This window comes from Columba livia, chromosome 3, assembly GCF_036013475.1.
Source record: "Columba livia isolate bColLiv1 breed racing homer chromosome 3, bColLiv1.pat.W.v2, whole genome shotgun sequence".
NCBI lineage: Eukaryota > Metazoa > Chordata > Aves > Columbiformes > Columbidae > Columba > Columba livia.
In genome coordinates this window covers 58,232,896-58,250,140 of record NC_088604.1, presented here as the reverse complement: position 1 = coordinate 58,250,140, position 17,245 = coordinate 58,232,896, and the positions used below count along the sequence as shown (strand labels likewise).

Sequence of the window (17,245 nt, the reverse complement as noted above, 5' to 3'; positions counted from 1 at the left end):
CAGAAGTTTAACAAGTAATTATGAAGAATCACCCCTGCAGCTACCACAGATTAAAGTTGTCTGCCAATAGCCTGAAGTTACATGATAGCAACACGCCAAAACAACACAAATTGATCTGTGGTTTCTCCATGCATAACTTTCGTGTGACTCACTAAGTCCAATGATGTCTATGTGTTTAATTTGTGATATTTTGAAAGTAATAAATCCTCATATACTGAAAATGCAAGAAGTGTCTGGTACCTTACTGACTAAGTTAATTTCCAGTCTCTCAAAAAAGTGCATAACTTCATTTCCTTTTTTTTATAATCTTCTTTTAAGGTACAAATTAAGTGGGCATCCTCTGTATTCCAGTGCCTTTCCTTTCTAGAAGAATTATTACTGTATCTAGACAAAAAATTGTGGAATGCATATATAACAAAAATGCCAGGTAATTTACAATAAATGTTAGTTTGATTAATCTATTTCTGTATGCCTGCTACACCTAATACTAAAAGCAGTTTCAGTTACGTTTCCTTGATGAACACACTAGAGAATTTTTTATGGTTTAAGTGTAACAGAGCTATACGTTCTAGAGACCAGTCCTGCACTTGAAGCTTTTGCCCAGAAGGCTGAAGTTAGGAATATCTGGATTCACTAAAAAAATTAATCCGCTTTTTCCTTTTTGCATGTTCACTTTTGAAATGTTTTTCTTACCCTTGCAGTATTATTAGTTTAGGATATTGGTTTAGTAGTTCTCTACACATTGTCTTTGTTAGCAATTGTTCTATAAACAAGAGTATCCACCCCAGTGCAGTGATGCATCTCATTTTGGGGTATAATGGCAAAGTGGCTTTCAGTTTATCTAGTTCTCCTATTTGCTTGGTGATTGTGCCTGGTCTTGCAGGGGATTCTCTTTTTATATATATATATATAATTAAACTAAAAAAGTTTTCTTACATTCTCTATACAAAGAATAGACATTTCATTTCCTCTTACCTGTGATTCGTATCCCAATTTCCTGTACTTCACAGGCAGAAAGTAATGCAGCCAGCAGGTTGAAGCTGCAGCCATCGCGCTCAGCCGTTTGCAAGCGCTCAGTCATCTCTTTGGTTCTGGAGGGCAGAGGTTTGTTCCCCACTCTGCTCCACTGGCTGGCAGCATCCGTACCCCAGAATTTAAGATTTGCAATGAATTCCTATAGCTCTCTGTGCACTCGAGTATTTGACTACTTGGTTCACTTTGATTTCTGGACACAGCAGCTCAGTAGACCTACATGATGATAAAATGTATTAGTAAAAGTAGTTTCAAACGCATGCTAGGTTTCTTTGCTTCTTCCTGCTCCTCTAGAGACCACCTCCTCAAGCTTCGTCTTGACCTTCCCTTGACATCAACTCTATCCTGCAATATTTCTTGTAGCCCTTCACTTCAGTGCTCTGCCAGAGTGATATTTCCCAGCTCCACGCTTGTTCGTCTCTCCCTCACAGGTGTAATTTGATTGGAAAATGTGGCTGGGAAATGGGACAGTTGCCTACACAGCACAGCTGAGCGACAAACACAGGTGTGCAACATTTGACTGACCAGACAAGGCAATCATTTTGCTTTATGTCATCCTTTATTCTTCTAAACATTTTGACTTATTACATCTTTCTTATAGTGGCAGCTATGTTTGAATTTTATCAGTAGCTGCTGGTGATTCTTCTTGGTTTTGTTTTTCTATTTTGGTTGTCTGAGTTATGACTGAAGTGCAATCATATCAACATGTTTTCTTCTTCTTCTCTTATGACTGTTTCAGTGCCTGAAGTTCTGTGTGGCTAGGAAAAAAAAAAAAAAAGAATGAAAAATAACAAAGATTCTGAAAGCACAATGATTTCCATGCCTTCTAATTTAAATTGTAATTTTGTTAAAAAACCCGCACCAGAATCTCTAGAGTCAATCCTGACCTCAAAACATCTCTGCCTCCTTTTATTTCAAATGAGCTTCTGCTGAAATTCTCATTTGTCGCTTCTTAATCAACTCCTTTTAACTACCCTAATTCTGCATTTTTGATTAGTTTAATCCTTAATCACCAAGAGCAAAAGGGGGATTTTCCAACAATGAGGAGGGTCCCTAGCAAGAAACAGTTCCACGTCCCAGTGTCTGCTAACGCATTTTGTGTCCAAGAATCACTAAACAAACCACATAAATAGCAGTGGGAGCAGAGACCAGAACGCAGCCAAACTCCAGCCTCTCGCTGCAGAAGTATTTGCTTATCAATGCCCGAGTGCCTTTTTCACTATGCTGGGAATGGCAAGCATATCACTCTTTGTTTTCCTATGTACTGTTCTAATTATTGCTCCACTAGGAGTGCATTTTCTTTCTCAGCCCAGCCATCTCTCAGGACTGATTTTCATTCAGTACAAATGTTCTCATTAGAAAGACTTAACATGAGGAGAATACAAATGAGAAGATGAGTGCACGCTAAGGACTTACTTATACAGAAGCTGTATTGATCAAAGGAACAGCACAGTAAAACACGTCAGTGTGAACATGCTCCTGTTTCCAGGGTTCAAACAAGTTTCCTTTCCCACAAGAACGGTGTGACTCCTTGCTTCTGAAACCAAGCCAACATAATGATTTCGCTTAACTGAAATAAAAGGTGCAAAACATTTCTATAGAACATTATGGTATAGTACTAATGAGATCTTTGAAAGCAAATGCACCTTTATCAGAAATTCCCCCTTATAACTATGTGAAAACTTATGGAAGAATCAAAACTCTAAAAGGTTTTAAATTAAGTTACTATATGACCATAAGTTAGAACAATTTGCATAAAGCTTAAACAATACTGCCCACTAACCACACAGCTGAACCACTTACCATCTCAGTTCTGGGAGGATGCATCCCTTGGGAATGGCTTTTCTCCGGTAGTTTTGGGCCATCTCCGCAGCCTCAGGACCAGACAGTTGTCATCTCTAGATGAAGACTTCTGAAAACAGCCACACAGGCCCTCCTCTGACCTCTGGCAGTTCGAATGAGACCAGAGGTGTCTCTGCAAAGACATCAACCTCTTTGGGATTTCACTGACAACCTCCTACTTCCTCCAAAGGGATCAAAACACCTGAAAGCTACAGCATCCATTCAGTCCCTCATTTTCTCAGGACAAGGTAACATGCCATTATCACTTGAACAGAGACAGAGGGCATTCACAGATAAAAAACTGCTCTGAAAAAGATTGTGCAAAACAAAGTCCACGACTCGAAGCAGAGTGCAGCAACCCTCGGGCTACTGGGCTCCTCCTGAAGCAACTGGATTCCCTCCTGGCTCCATGGGGCTGCAGCAGGTTCTGCAGGTCGTATTTCATCTGCAGTGAAGAAGTTTCAGTTTACACTTCACAAGCATATTCTCAGACATAACTGAATTTAAAAAGTAAATGTGTGTTTTTACTAAACTTCAACTTACAAGCTCTATGGAGCACAGTGGCTTTGCTCTTCTATTTTTCCTGCTTGCTGACTACATAAACGTGTAGGATATCCCTCAAGGCTTCTATAAAATCAGAATTCTAGCAAGAATATATGAGTCATGTCTAGACTGACATGAAAATGAAACAGCATCATTCTCGTCACCAGAATGAAGCATGGCTGACACCCTTTGATCCATGACGCACTCGTATGGCCTTTAAGCTAAAATAGCTTATGCAAAAGTGTGCACAGTTATAATCAGAAACTTCCATAAATACAGAACATGAAATCTTTTGAATTCTAACTTCCAGATTGTCTAACCTTACCATGAAGTCGCATTTTACCACTCAAAACATCTTATTTACTTCAGTAGGACCATTAGTAGATACAGGGCATTATCCAGTGTGGGTCCCAATATCTATGTGTCTTGATACAGTGTCTGAGTCTGACCTCAAGCTCCAACCCTTTTTAGATTTATAACACCCTCAGTCAACACAGAAACACTGTTCAGATTCCCATTCACAAAGATCTTGATGCACCGAGGCAATCTGCTGCATTACTCTCCAAGTACCAGACTGAGCATCTTTATGCTACACTCACCCACGCTTGGAGACATTGGTTTCCACAACAGTCTCTCTTCCTACACCAGAGAATTGCTGCCTGTTGGTCAGAACTCACATGAATTTACTGATCTCTCTGGTCACTCTCTCAGCTTCTCTGATGCACAACTCAACAGTGCAGGCAATTTTGGCAAGGGCTGCTCAGGTATCGAATGTATGGCTTCCTCAACTTTTGTCCCCTCACCTAGACCAAGCATGGATGTCAGGGACAGTCTGTCAGTGGGTCACAGCAGTCGAAAGTTTTGCAGCCAGCCTGGTCCTGGAAGCTGAGCGACTGCTTTTAAACCTGTCACAGACATCTCTATAGTCAGCAGTGTGGAAATACTCCTGAGTATGAGCAAGCTACAAGGTGCAACTGAAAACAAAACACAGACAAACTTGCACCATCTGTTTTGAAATGCCAACACTTTCCTGGAATAACCTGTGCATCACTACGTCAACACATAACTCCAAAGAAATGCTTAAATAAAAAACAGAATTGATATCTGAAAATGGTTTATGAGTGTGAGGAAGGTGACATATTTGTTCTGGTGTGTGTGGCTCTGAGCTTCACACCTGTTCACGTCAGGTTCAGTCTCTGTGCACTTGCATTCTTCAGTGCTCCTCCCACAGCTTCATACAAGAGATTTATGGTTTAATTTGACAGCCAGGCTTCACTACCAGTGGGGGAAGAGAAGAAGGGTTGTCGTAAGAGAATGAATCCAGACGCAGGATTTGTTTGTTTGTTTGTTTTTTTACCATGTTTTGTTTTCAATTTTAAGTAAACTAATAGTGGTGTCTAGTCAAAGCCAGAAATAAAGGCTCCGGTTGGCATTTTAAAAGAAGGTGAATGGTTGAGAAACAAAAGCCCTGTTGACTGTCACAGGTCAAAACGTCTGAAATTCCAAGACAAGTTTCAGTTGCTTGAGCACAGGTATCCAGTGTCTTTTTAGAGGCTCTGGGGTATCCTCTAGCCCACAGTTCTGGATCTAGAAGAACACATCTCCTGTAGGGTTTGTGTCATATTTGCCTGGCCCATTCTGGGGCATTTCAAATGACACTGGCTGCCTCTGTTCATGCCATTACATTCCCTACACTTTATTTTCTCAAAGCTGCTGTTCCTGATGCCATCCATAAGAACTGTGAATGAGCAGAGTCTCTAATAACCAGGTCACCTATCAAAGAGTCTGGAGATAAATTCAGTGATTAATTTCAACAGTTTTACTCGAACTTGAGAACAATGACTGTTACAAGCTGAACAATATAAAAAGGTACTTACTCATGGTAATGACTTGCATGGAGGAAAGGGAGATGACAACCTGAGATTCAGCTAGAATAGAATACAATAAATTGTTTTCCTGTTTTCATAGCCAACTGTCTGGTTTTGTGTTGTCATCTGCAAGTTGGATTTAAATTGCCTGATACCATATGAACAGCTATCTCTGAATGAACTAGTACTCAGTAATGTTTGATATGACAATGAAATTCCTCAGAAGGAGGAAAGCAGCTTCTTTCCTCAGCCTATGGAGTAAGGGAGGAAGGTGGGCTCAGAGAGTCACTGTGCGGGAATGTACAGATCCACTTGTCACAAGTTCGGTGGTTTCATCTTCCGGACTTATTGCAGATTCAGATTTTTTTAATTACCATTATTCTATAGGACATTTGAGACTTCTATTAAAGTCAAACTCCACTTTTGATGTTGAAGATATGGAGCTCTAGGAAGTTGTACAAGTATTTCCTTCTAAACCCACACTGCCCAGAATACAAATGAATCCGTAAAGTTTCAGTTTTGCTATTCAAAATGATAACAACTTGGGACTTACTTATCTGCATTAATTCCTTTACATCATTTCAGCACCCAAGCTCTCGATCAGTATCTTGGCACAACACCTGTAGTCAGCTTAATGTCGTGATTCATACAAGCAATGTTTCTGTCAATCCAGTTACTTGCAAGTATGTAATTTTATTAAATTCCATTTGGAGACAGGTGAAAACATACATAGAGTGCAAAGGAAAAATACTTTATTGTGAACATGGCATGTATGAGATATTTCAGAATATACTGTTATATATCAAATGAGAAAAAAAAAACAACCAAGCTCGGACACATGAGATAAATGACCAGTGCTTGAAACCAATGAAGAATATGCACACAGCTGTTCTAACAGCACAATTCTGATTTCAGTCACAACATATATTATACAGCTTTTATGATCAGAGGCAATTTTAAACAATGTTTATAAAAAATGCAAATATTGGACCTATTCCTGCATTGTTGTACATCAAAAGCTTCAGTGAATCTTCCAGGTGTGTGGAGGGAACAATGAGAGCAAACCGACACCCCACCTCAGGCAGCAGAAGGTAGAGACGGAGGAAACACCAAAAACAAAAGACAAAAATACTGTTCTACAAAAGTAAAAAGGCAATTTTTATCCCAAGGAATATTATTATTTTCAAGAAAAACCTTAATTGCAGCATCCTGACTCCATTAAAGCAAATAAAAGTCTGCCATTGAGATCAGTGGAGCCCGAATTTCATTCTGAAATCTAAAAACATTCTTGCGTTAGTGTAAACATCAGCAGAAACATGTCAGCATCTATACAAGTATTCAAGTGCTGTTTAAAAAAAATAAAAACCAGACAGTTTTAACCCAAAATGCCAGTACATATCCAAAAGGCGGATAATTAAAAGAGGTTTTGTTTTTGTTCTGTTTTTTTTTTTTTTTCAAATATACATTTTAAAGTATTTAAAAGTATCCATATTTTAGTATTTGTATATCATTGCTAGGGAAGGGATCTATGAAAAAAATCTGAATTATTTGCAATGCTGAAGGAAGGGCACAGTGTTTGCTCAGATTTATTTGAAACCAGTGTTTTTCCACTTTGGAATCATGACATACACCTGCACATTCAAGCATGTTTCCATGCAGTGCTGAGGAGTAGCTCTACTTCATCCTTATGAAATACAGTCCTTCTGTGCAAGTGTTTCAGCATGATTCCTCATCAGCCATTTACAACCATTCATATTTTCAGTAAAAAAGAAACAGAAGGGAAAATTTCTTGAAGAAATCATTGTTGTCTTTAAATAACTCGATGCAATTTTACATCATGGCAATTTACAGTCATGCACTGGGAGATCCAGAGTCAATACAACTTTGCCATTTGCTGTTAGAGTTGTGCCTGTCTTCAAACAATTCTTTGCTAATTTTCATGCGGATCTCGGGACTGGATAACAGCTCCTTTATCTGATTCAGTCTGGATAACAGGGCCTGTGTTTCTCTGTACAAAGCTTCCTTTACTAAGTCTGCTTCATGGTTCTTTCCTAGAGAAAAAGAACAATATAATACATTTTATAACAACAAATGTCATTTAGAATCAATAATGTATGGAGAAAAAGAGATCATATCTGCCTCAGACAGTATTAAGTTCTCAGCCTTTTGCCCATATTGATTTTCTATAAAAAGGTACTTTGTCAAAAAAATATAATTTACATCAACAAGTGCTACCCAAAAGTAAAGAACAGTACAGCGTCACATTTACGAGAAACTCCTGCCGTATTACATACTGTGTAATAGCATCTGCGATGAATGTCTGCAGGGGTAATTTTAGCTTGGGGTTGACGGCTGTTGACCGGGAAACAGCACGTGCTCCCGCAGGGAGCCAGCGGCCCCGCCAGCCCTCGGGCCCAGGGCATCGCTCCCGCTCACGGCAAGGCCTCTTCCACGGCCACGCGTCACAATCCGAAAGGCAAATGCAAAGGGTTAAGTTTCTCTTCAAAAGCAAGGAAGGGACTCTTGGTACCAAGAGCCAGTGAAGACTGGAGCCACCTGCTCCACCATTCTTGTCTTTTTTCCACCGTCCGTCCCTCCCAGCATTCATCAGGTTTTCAGCAGTGCAAGCACTTATTAAACTGGTAGACAGTGTCCTTCACTTCAGAACAAACTTTTGATAAGAGACTCACAAAGCAGAGTGCTTGTCACCCAGCACCACTTAGCAAATTTCAGCGGGGAGCTGGGACATGTTTTTGTGGTTATTCTTGGCGGGATATTCGCTCCCGGGCTTTTTGCACAGCGCTCACTTGCTGTTATCATTGTCACTCTCATTCTTACTGCCGCTTGCTCCTTCTTCGGTTTTAACGGGGCTTCCATCAGTCTGTCTGGTTTTGTTCTGCGTTTCTTCTAAATATTGCTGCACAGCCTTGAGCACCGCGTTCTCCACCAGCCTTTTGCTGAGGCTCACCAGCTCCGCGTCGTCGGGCTCTGCTGCATGTTTTTCACCTATGCGCCACAACAGACAAGAGAAGGAATTCATTGCCACGGAAAGACAGCAGCCGTAATTGTGTCAGGAGCCTCTGTCTGAGCTGGATTTTAAGTTGTTAGCTGCCTCTTCCTGATTGTAGAAAGCAATTTCCCCCTCCTCAAGCTCTGAATCAAAAGCGTTTCATGAAGATGTACACAGGATAGCAGATCAAAAATATTTCACTGCTAACGCCATGAGCACCCACTCAGCTTAGAAAAGCAAGTGTGCGAGTTTAGTTTTTTCTGGCCAACAATCACCTGTGACATCTGGGCAAAGATGAATTAATTTACATTTTACACAATTAATTTACATTTTTAGCAGCATTCTTAAATTTAGCTGCCAAACTTGTGCATTTGCTTAATAAACGTAAAACTTCTACCTATTTATTCAGTATTTGTATTTCAAGGGCTTCTTATGGAAAAACTGACTAAATTTTTTTTTCTAAACAAAGCATAAAGCTTGGAAAATCCCTCCTCGTTTCTCTTCTGTCTTCTAACTAAAGATCTGACATCGAAGGAATGCAAGTTCCAGCAGTCTATTCTTAGAGACCTGCTGATAAAAGCAAGAAGCTGGCATCTCCCTGCTTTGTTGAGGGTTCACAGGAACAATCACATATAATGAAATAACTGTATACTTAGTGAGGATTCTCATACATTATTACATGTGTTCTGAAATTGTACTTTTCCATTAATCATTTTCTTAATACACTATATAGCCTACTACAGCATCCTCCTCTTATGAAGAAATCCAGGAAAAGCACATTTTATTGTTCAATTTGCACTGGCCATATAATCTGCCACTTTGTAACTTCTTGCACTAGGTAAATAACTGTTTCCCTCCATCTATATTTAAAGCCCATACATTTAATGTCCTTTTCTGGAGTTAGCATTCTGCAACCAGTAATAAGGAGCTGCTTAGTCACACACATCTGGTGAAAAAGATACTATTGTATGCTCTCAGCACAAAGCTCTGCACTGTTCAATTATCTAAATTTGCTCTTTTTCATAAATGTAAATTTATTCAAGTTTACTAGCACATACAGATTATAGTTCTAAAAGACTTTTCTTAGTCTTCCTATTGGATTGCACAACCTGGGAGTGATTTCATGGATAAAACATAATTCATACAGGGATTCAAGGGGGAGAGGTAAACAAAAGCCTTCATTTTCAGAGCAGTGCCTTTATTAGCTGTTAACATGAGCATCCCACTCTGGAACAGCAACCAAGCTCTTCCAGTTCTGGGCCTCCACCACACTGTTACTGTGGGGAAGGGAGAACTGTGCTCTCCAGCTGAAGAGTCATCAGACTAGACCTTGGTGAAGCATTTCATTACATTTTGGAAAAAAAGTTTTGAAAAATACTCAAAAAGATATTTTAAAACACAGCTATGGGAATAGGTTTGACTAAAACAAAATTAAAAAGAAAAGAAAAGAAAATGTTAAAAATGGGTTTAGCATCTACAAGAAGAAGCATTTTAGGTTAACACAGGAGCCTGAGGGAAGCACAAGCACTATTCCAAAGACCACTCAAACAGCTACATACTCCAGGTTCTCTGGCCTACTGCTTTCCTTCACTATCTCCAAAACTTGGGATTAAGCCTATCCTTTAACTTGCTTGGAGGAGAGACTTAATTCAGGCTCTTATCTCTCAGAAGAGCTAAGATATATATGAGCAGCATCTACTCCCAGCTTTTATGAATTCATCCCATATGCTCTTTTGAATGCTGCCCTTTGATTCCAAATTTCCTTTGCTTTTATTAAAGATGCTCAACAAAATCTTTTGGTTGTTCCAGTCTATTTATTCAGTTAAAAAAACCAAACAAACAAACAACCAAACACTGTGGTTTCCAGTTGGAGAGTTTCTTATTTTTCAGAAATAGTTACATAGCTCTAATGATCTATCCATGCAGGTCTGAAGAAAATCAATGGGAAATATGGTGCTAAGCCACTCTGACACTTGACCCTGCAGTACTTAATATGCAGAATATGACTAATCAGTCACAGAGCCCTCCAGATACTACAAAAGAACAGTGACTGTATTTACTCTGAATGTAATTTTACACGTAGTACCTTATGTATTATTCTTACAATCTGAAAAAGGACAGAGCTCGTCTCATATATTCTGCAAAACAGTTCTCAATTACATACATACGTATAAAATCTATATATCTACTTTTGCATTTAAAAGTTCAAATTAAGTAGATAGTTCACTGTGTTACTAATTTCTTAAGCATGAAAAAAGTCAGGCTACTTAAAATGAGCCTTTTAAAAGTACAGTTTATATAGCTACAGAAGAATGTTTTGCACTTTTTTGGTTATTTTTTTGTTCTTAATATTTAGAGACACTCATGGCTCACCAAGTCTGGAGTGGAGTCTATACTGCCTCCTAAGCTAACTCTGTGTTCCCACTGGGCAGACATAGAGGGGATGTGAATGATGCATGCACATCCCCATATGAAGAGCGCCCTTGGATTTATCCATCTGGCCACCTTGGCCGACTGGGGCAGGGGGCTATAGGATTCACTCACACTCTGCTTATAATTCACAGACCCCCTAAATGGCAGTCGTGTGAGTACCTGTGCAATGCTGAGGTTCATTGGCAAGGCAGTTGTACACTACTGCATCATGCCTATTCACGACTGTTGACGAAAAGAAATAGGTCGTGCAATTATAACAAGTATTGATTATCTCTATTTACTTGAATATTTAACACACATATATGTCCTGTTTATATCTCACTCTACATGCTGCATCTGCTGCTTGCCTGATTCTTAGACATACACAACTATTTTGCAGTAGGCAAATGCTTCTTTGTGTAGACTGTCTTATGTTTTGGGAATTACCAGAATATCAGTAAAAAGCCATTGCAGATAACGAATGTTTCTGATTTAAAAGAGAGGTTTACAAGTTCAGAATTGCTTTGTTTGTAAACTCTGTTCTGAAAAGCGAACAGATATACCAGGTGCACTGTATATGTATGTATGCTGTACCTCTCAGTATGGACTGTGCCACTACTTTATTTCTGTGCCTGTAAACAAAAAGCTTCCACTGCCTTCTCCTGCGTGTAGCTCAGAATAAAAATGAAAAAAACACTTTCATTTTGTTTATTCCAGGATTCTCTTCCATAATTTTTTGAAGATGAAAACAAATTCATACTCTACAAATATATCTCAATGCATCCAGGCTAAGCAGTGTTTTATATTACTGAAACTGAAGCATAGCTATTGTCCTGAAATGACCACCATATTTTTACAAAAGGGAACTATCAACTGCACAGAATTATTCAAAAAGGGCTTTATGATCCTACAGTGTGCTGCCAGCAGTTATGGACATGAACCAGATCCCTGCAACCAAATCCAAGTTCGGATTCAAATTCACTGCTATATCTCTCTGTTGGACTAGGTTTACTCTCCAAGTCTAAATCCCTTACACTTTAAAGACTGTGATCTGGATTTCTGAAATACTGCATTGGAGTAAATCAGACAGAGTGGACCTGGTACAGCATTTTCATGGTCCTGTGTCAACAGCCTGTTTTAAAGCCCATGTCAGTATCTCAGATTTGGAGAGAGGCAGGAGAGTTACTTGAATCACTCTCCTGTTTATACTGCTAGTCTATTTTTTTTTGCGAGAGATTTAACTGAAAGAACCAACAGTGGGTCCCTTTTACAGAAAAAGCCAGTTATACAAACTTTTACCAGCTACACTCCAAGACAACATTCTGCAATCCTTGTCTCATGGCCCCAACACGCTGGGTTTTGTTTTTCCTTCCAACAATCTTTCACAATAAAATGATACCAACATGGTGCAAATTATAAAGGAGATCCTTGGTATTTTGCATAGGTGACTAAGACCAGCTGGGAAGTCCATACTCTGGCAGCAGAAGTTACAGTCTGCAACCTGGGGAGGGCTGTGGTAACAGATATTTCTCCATCTACCTTTTGGTTCATCAGTTTTGTAATACTGTTTTTAGAAACTCTAGAAAGAAAAAAAAATACAAGGGACTCAGTCTTCCAAAAACTAAATGTTAACAAATTCCTTCCTGGAAAACTTAATTTTTCTACTTAGAAAAGTACTGCTGTGTGCATGGAAAGCTTTCATCCCAAGACCCCCTTTCTATAGTGACTCCTTGGTAGCTCCACCTCACAATAATCCCTCACTATATGACAACTGACTATTAACCCATGCCTGCCTGCAGCCTCTGGAACATCTATTTTTTGCTACACTAGACTTTTGTGTCTACAGAATCTAATTAAAAATCAAATTAAATCTCATTGTCTTCTGTGGGAATTGGATGAGGTTACCACACCTACATACTGAACTGCAATGTCCTACGCATCAGACCAATGTGTCGAACACCTTCTTTACTAAGCATTTGCACATATATTTGGCAGGCCATACAGATTAAAAGAACTACAGCATTAGAGAAATACCATCCCCCTTAGCACTGCAAAGACAGTGAGTCCACAGTCCATAATAAACTGAATAACAAGCTATAACCAGGCACCAGACCGTATGCTTTCCACCCTTGCAACAGACTGTTATTGAGCCAGCACATTCAAGATCATGTTTTTGAAGTGATGAACACAAACACGAGCATGTGCCCATATCTAATCAACACAATAAGCACAGACAGGAAAGTCACAACTCTGAACATTTCCTTGCTAATTAGGAAGGACTACCATGAAATGTCTCTTAAGTGGTCACTTAAGAAATTGGCACAAATAAGGCACCGAAAGGAAAGGTGAAATTATTATATCATTATGACATGATGGTGGTAACATTTGTGTTGCTGGATGTTCCAATCTGATGTTAAGCAGCATATGTAGCTTAGTTTTCCTCTTGGAAATACAACAAACTTTTCCAGTTTTACATATATTGCTTTGTAAATAAAGGACTGTCTAACAAGGCAATACGGATCTGCCATTTGTGCTGAACACATGTGGTTCTAGTCTGCTGGAAAGATTTTTTTTTTTTTTTAATTTTATTCCTCTCCCTTCCCCCATGGAAGAAAAACACCAACAAAAATAGGCATTTCTAGTAAAGAGGAAATTAAGTGTGTTGCAGCTATTCAGGGAAAATGGTGCTCTTGCCAGTGTCAGTGACGACAGCAGGAATACCTGCAGCCCCCTTGGAGCTGGAGGCTTGGCAAACATGGCAAAAGTTTGGTTTGCTTTGGATAAAACCCTCTGAAGCCCAGTGATCTAAAATTTCTGACCACCTCTAACTGTAAGTGGACAGACAGGACGTGCTCTGCTAAACATGTGCTTCCTCTACAAGAACTGAAGGATGCGACTCCTCAGGCACGAGTCTTCAAAACAAACACAAAAGGTAACTAAGAATTCATGCCCATCATACCAGGAGGTCTGCTAAGTATCTTGGGTTTATTTTCCTATTAAAGAGACCTGCTGAGAGAGAAATTTCCTGACTCCATTAATGTCGTTTAACGCTTAAACTTAATGAATTTATAAGAAGTCTAGTGTAACAGGAAACAAAGATATCAAAGCTGAAAGAAAGAAAAGATGGCTCAAAAACCGGTGAGTTTTACTCAGCTTTCTCACCAATAATCAAGTAGAGGAAACAGCCCAAGTTACAAAAGTGGTTTTCCATAACCACATGAACATCCACTGGGCATGCTGACAATTGGAGAACCAAAACATCCAGGCAGAATTATTCCCCGCCTTTCACCATCCACAGCGAGCAGCTCAATGAGATGGTGAACAGGAGCCACCAGGACTGGCAAGTTCCTCCTTCCTCAGGACGCAGCCAAGGGGGAGCCTCCCGCTCTTCTCAGGGCCCGAGAGAGAGCCCAGGCTTCCCTGTTTCCTAGGGAAAAGCTGAATTCTGGAAGAGGACAGACCCAGCTGTCCCTCACACTGTCAATGACCCTCCAGAAATAGTACTGAGAATGTAACGCACTGAGCTGGATGGTCTTGAAGGCAGAAAATTGCCCTGCTGGGTCATTAAGCTGAGCGAGGCATAGGTCCAAGACATGCTGCAGCTAACCAGTGTAGGATATACACAGTTTTTAATTGTCAAAGTCCAAACCTGTTGCCAAATCCTAAAAGTTCCTGCTTATGGACCAACCAACTGCAAAAAATTGAATATTTACTCACAAGTGTGATGAGGGAAGTAATTCAATACACATTCCCCTCTCCTTACTTTTTCCTATCATTATATTCTCTGTGGATTTCAATTTCATTTCTTTAGGATTCATCTGCTACTATACAGGTTCAAATAAAACACTGTTTTGGCTGAGACTTCTTCATGTTACTGTCAAGTAAACTAAAAAAAGCAACCTTTTTGGACTAAGACATATGTTAAACAAATATAAATTAAGTGAATCTTAACAAGTTGATCCTGTGTTGTTGCTCCTTTGGAGCTCAGAGAAAGACTCCATACAAACTCATGCTATCAAATAGTCTCTCACATACTAAGTGTCTTTCCTTGGAGAAAGTAATTTTGAATACCTTTGTAAATTATGGAGAGAAGAGTCAAATTTTAATCCACATGCATTTTCATTTAATTATTTCAGTTGCAGTAACAGTAACATGTGTTACACATCTGCATACTGCTTGAACTGCAGAACAAAGATGAAATCTTGTCCAAAAAGATTAAGATAGGAGCATACTTGACATGGATGTCCAAGTGTCTGTAAAATGCTGTAATAAGGAACATGTTTTATGGAAAATGTCATTTGCAAGGTGTTTTCAACATCTCTGTAATCATATTTTATTTGAGCCTAAATCTAACAGAAGAAGGTTAGAGTCACCTCTTTTGGTAGGAGCATCTTACTTAGGTTTGAATTGGTAGTGTAAGTACATTCTAAGGCTGTCAAAATAAACGGTCTCGTCCTTCTCCCCCAGGATCTCACATGAAGGAACTGAACCCACTTCAGCTTCTTGGGCAAACCATGAGATTATGTATTTTTGAACATAAGAGTAGTATTGATGCTATCTTTCATTTCATGGATCAAGCCCGCAGAATCTGACCATTTTCATTAATAGTTTTGGGAAAACTAACATAACACCCATAAGCTGATTTGAATGTCATTTAAAAAAAATCATTAAGTACTTATCATGGCATTTTCTGTCTTAACCCTCTCTATATATTATATATTTTGCTTTAAGTAATGTATTTAGCTTTATTCTTTCTTTCCACCCTTTTATTTTCTACATAACCTCCACTTTAAATGTCTTTTTGAAGCAAGAATTTGATGTAAGTTTTCAATCTGATTTTGTGAGATGTAGCTGTAGAAATGTTCGCTGCTCTACCACATACAGGTTTATGAAAGATTTATAAATATTAAGGCTTTTTTTTATACTTGGAAATTTGAGTTCATAAAGACCCCTCTTTAAATGCTCTGGCTCGGAACCCATAAAACTACTGCTCAGGATCTTCTTTAGGACAAGCTCTTCCTCAGCTTTAATCTCTCTCTAAAAGCCCCAGTATACTCGATTGCAAGAACAGTGAATCTTGATGTCTAAAGAAAAATATCCCAATGAGATAAGCAAATTCAGGCTCCTGTTGCATTATAATAAATTGCTCTGTGTCATAAGGTTTTTGGTCACCTTAGCTATATGAAATCAGAATAGCTGTGGCTAAAGAATGCTGAAGGTATGATTACAGTTCACTTAATTTAATTCACAGGAAGTTAAAAATTGTTGTTGTAATGTAGAGAGAGATCACTTAATGAAATCTGTGGATGAAACAAACTGAAACATTAACACGTCATAAAACAAAATTTAACACAATCAATCCTTCACATAAAATTTGCAGACTTTATAATCTAGGACAAGAAAAAAAACCCCAAAGAATAAGAAAATTAGAGGACAACACTCATTTTGTTTTCATCCTATTTTCTTTATGAACAGAACACATTCTTAAGTTGATGAACAAACACCTAGTAATCAAAATTAGCATTATTCTTGAGTCTGCCTCACCATTAGAAATCAAGAATAAGTGAATCCTGATTATTTGTTTAAACCAGTGGGCCTTACTTTCACATCCTTCCTATGCTAAATATTAAATAGTTGTAAAAGCATTTTCTTTGTGAAACAAAACTCCTTAAGCACATAACCAACATTTCCCTACATAATAGCAACACTTCTTTCATTACGGTAATTCCCTATAGCTCCTACACTTCACTATAGCAAAATAATAACTCCCTCTCTCTCTTCCTCCAAATTTCTACTTCCTCAAACTCAGTGAGTCAAAACCTATTCTAGCTGCACTTCAATGAAGGAAATCCAGAAGAACACATCTGCTATGCCAAAAACTGAACTAATCCTCACAACTTTTACCAGCTTGTGCTCTGTACCATAATGGATTGCTCAATACCATGCCTTGAAGTTGCGGATTCTCTTCTCTTTCCACTCCTTTTTCCATTTGGAAATTTTATCTCTGCCAACACAGTATTCACAATTCCATCCCTTCCTCTTCAGCGTCGTAATAATTCTAACTTTGTCCCATTAACATGAATGAAGAACTGCTTATTTGCACCAGCTGGTCTTCTGGTCCTTTATTTCTATCAGGCTAAACAGTTTCTTTATTCTCTCTTACTTTAATATTTTTCTCAGTCTTTCTCTAACTCAGAGTAAAAGAATAAAGGTTGGATATTCATGTCAAATCCAGTTCTTGCATTTCTCTTCACTACATTCAGAACCAAGTGAGAAATCAAAAGCAAGTATTTCTTCTTCAGTCCAGCTAAACAGCAATGCATCTGATTCTGTAGTTCCCCTTCGCTTTATGTTCTTCTCCTTCTATGTTTGGCTACAGGGGCCAAGAGAAGTTCATTAAGGATAAGGAGAAGGAAGGAGATGGACAATGTTTCTCCTCTAGAGCAAATCATATAATTAATGATTTTGAGATTTCCTGAGATGGGTAAATGCATACGACAGTTGCGTGGCATAATGCAATGTGGTTTTAACTCTGCAA

At 38.8% G+C, this 17,245-nt stretch overlaps 1 protein-coding gene across 1 annotated transcript in view; it reads right to left on the bottom strand.

Moving 5' to 3' along the window:
* Positions 1-5,958: 5,958 nt before the first annotated feature.
* AKAP7 (A-kinase anchoring protein 7) overlaps positions 5,959-17,245 on the bottom strand; it is an 89,698-nt gene continuing 78,411 nt past the window's right edge. The window contains 1 exon segment of the mRNA XM_065056989.1: positions 5,959-8,291. Coding sequence (XP_064913061.1) covers positions 8,089-8,291 — 203 coding nt within the window. The 3' untranslated portion in view covers positions 5,959-8,088.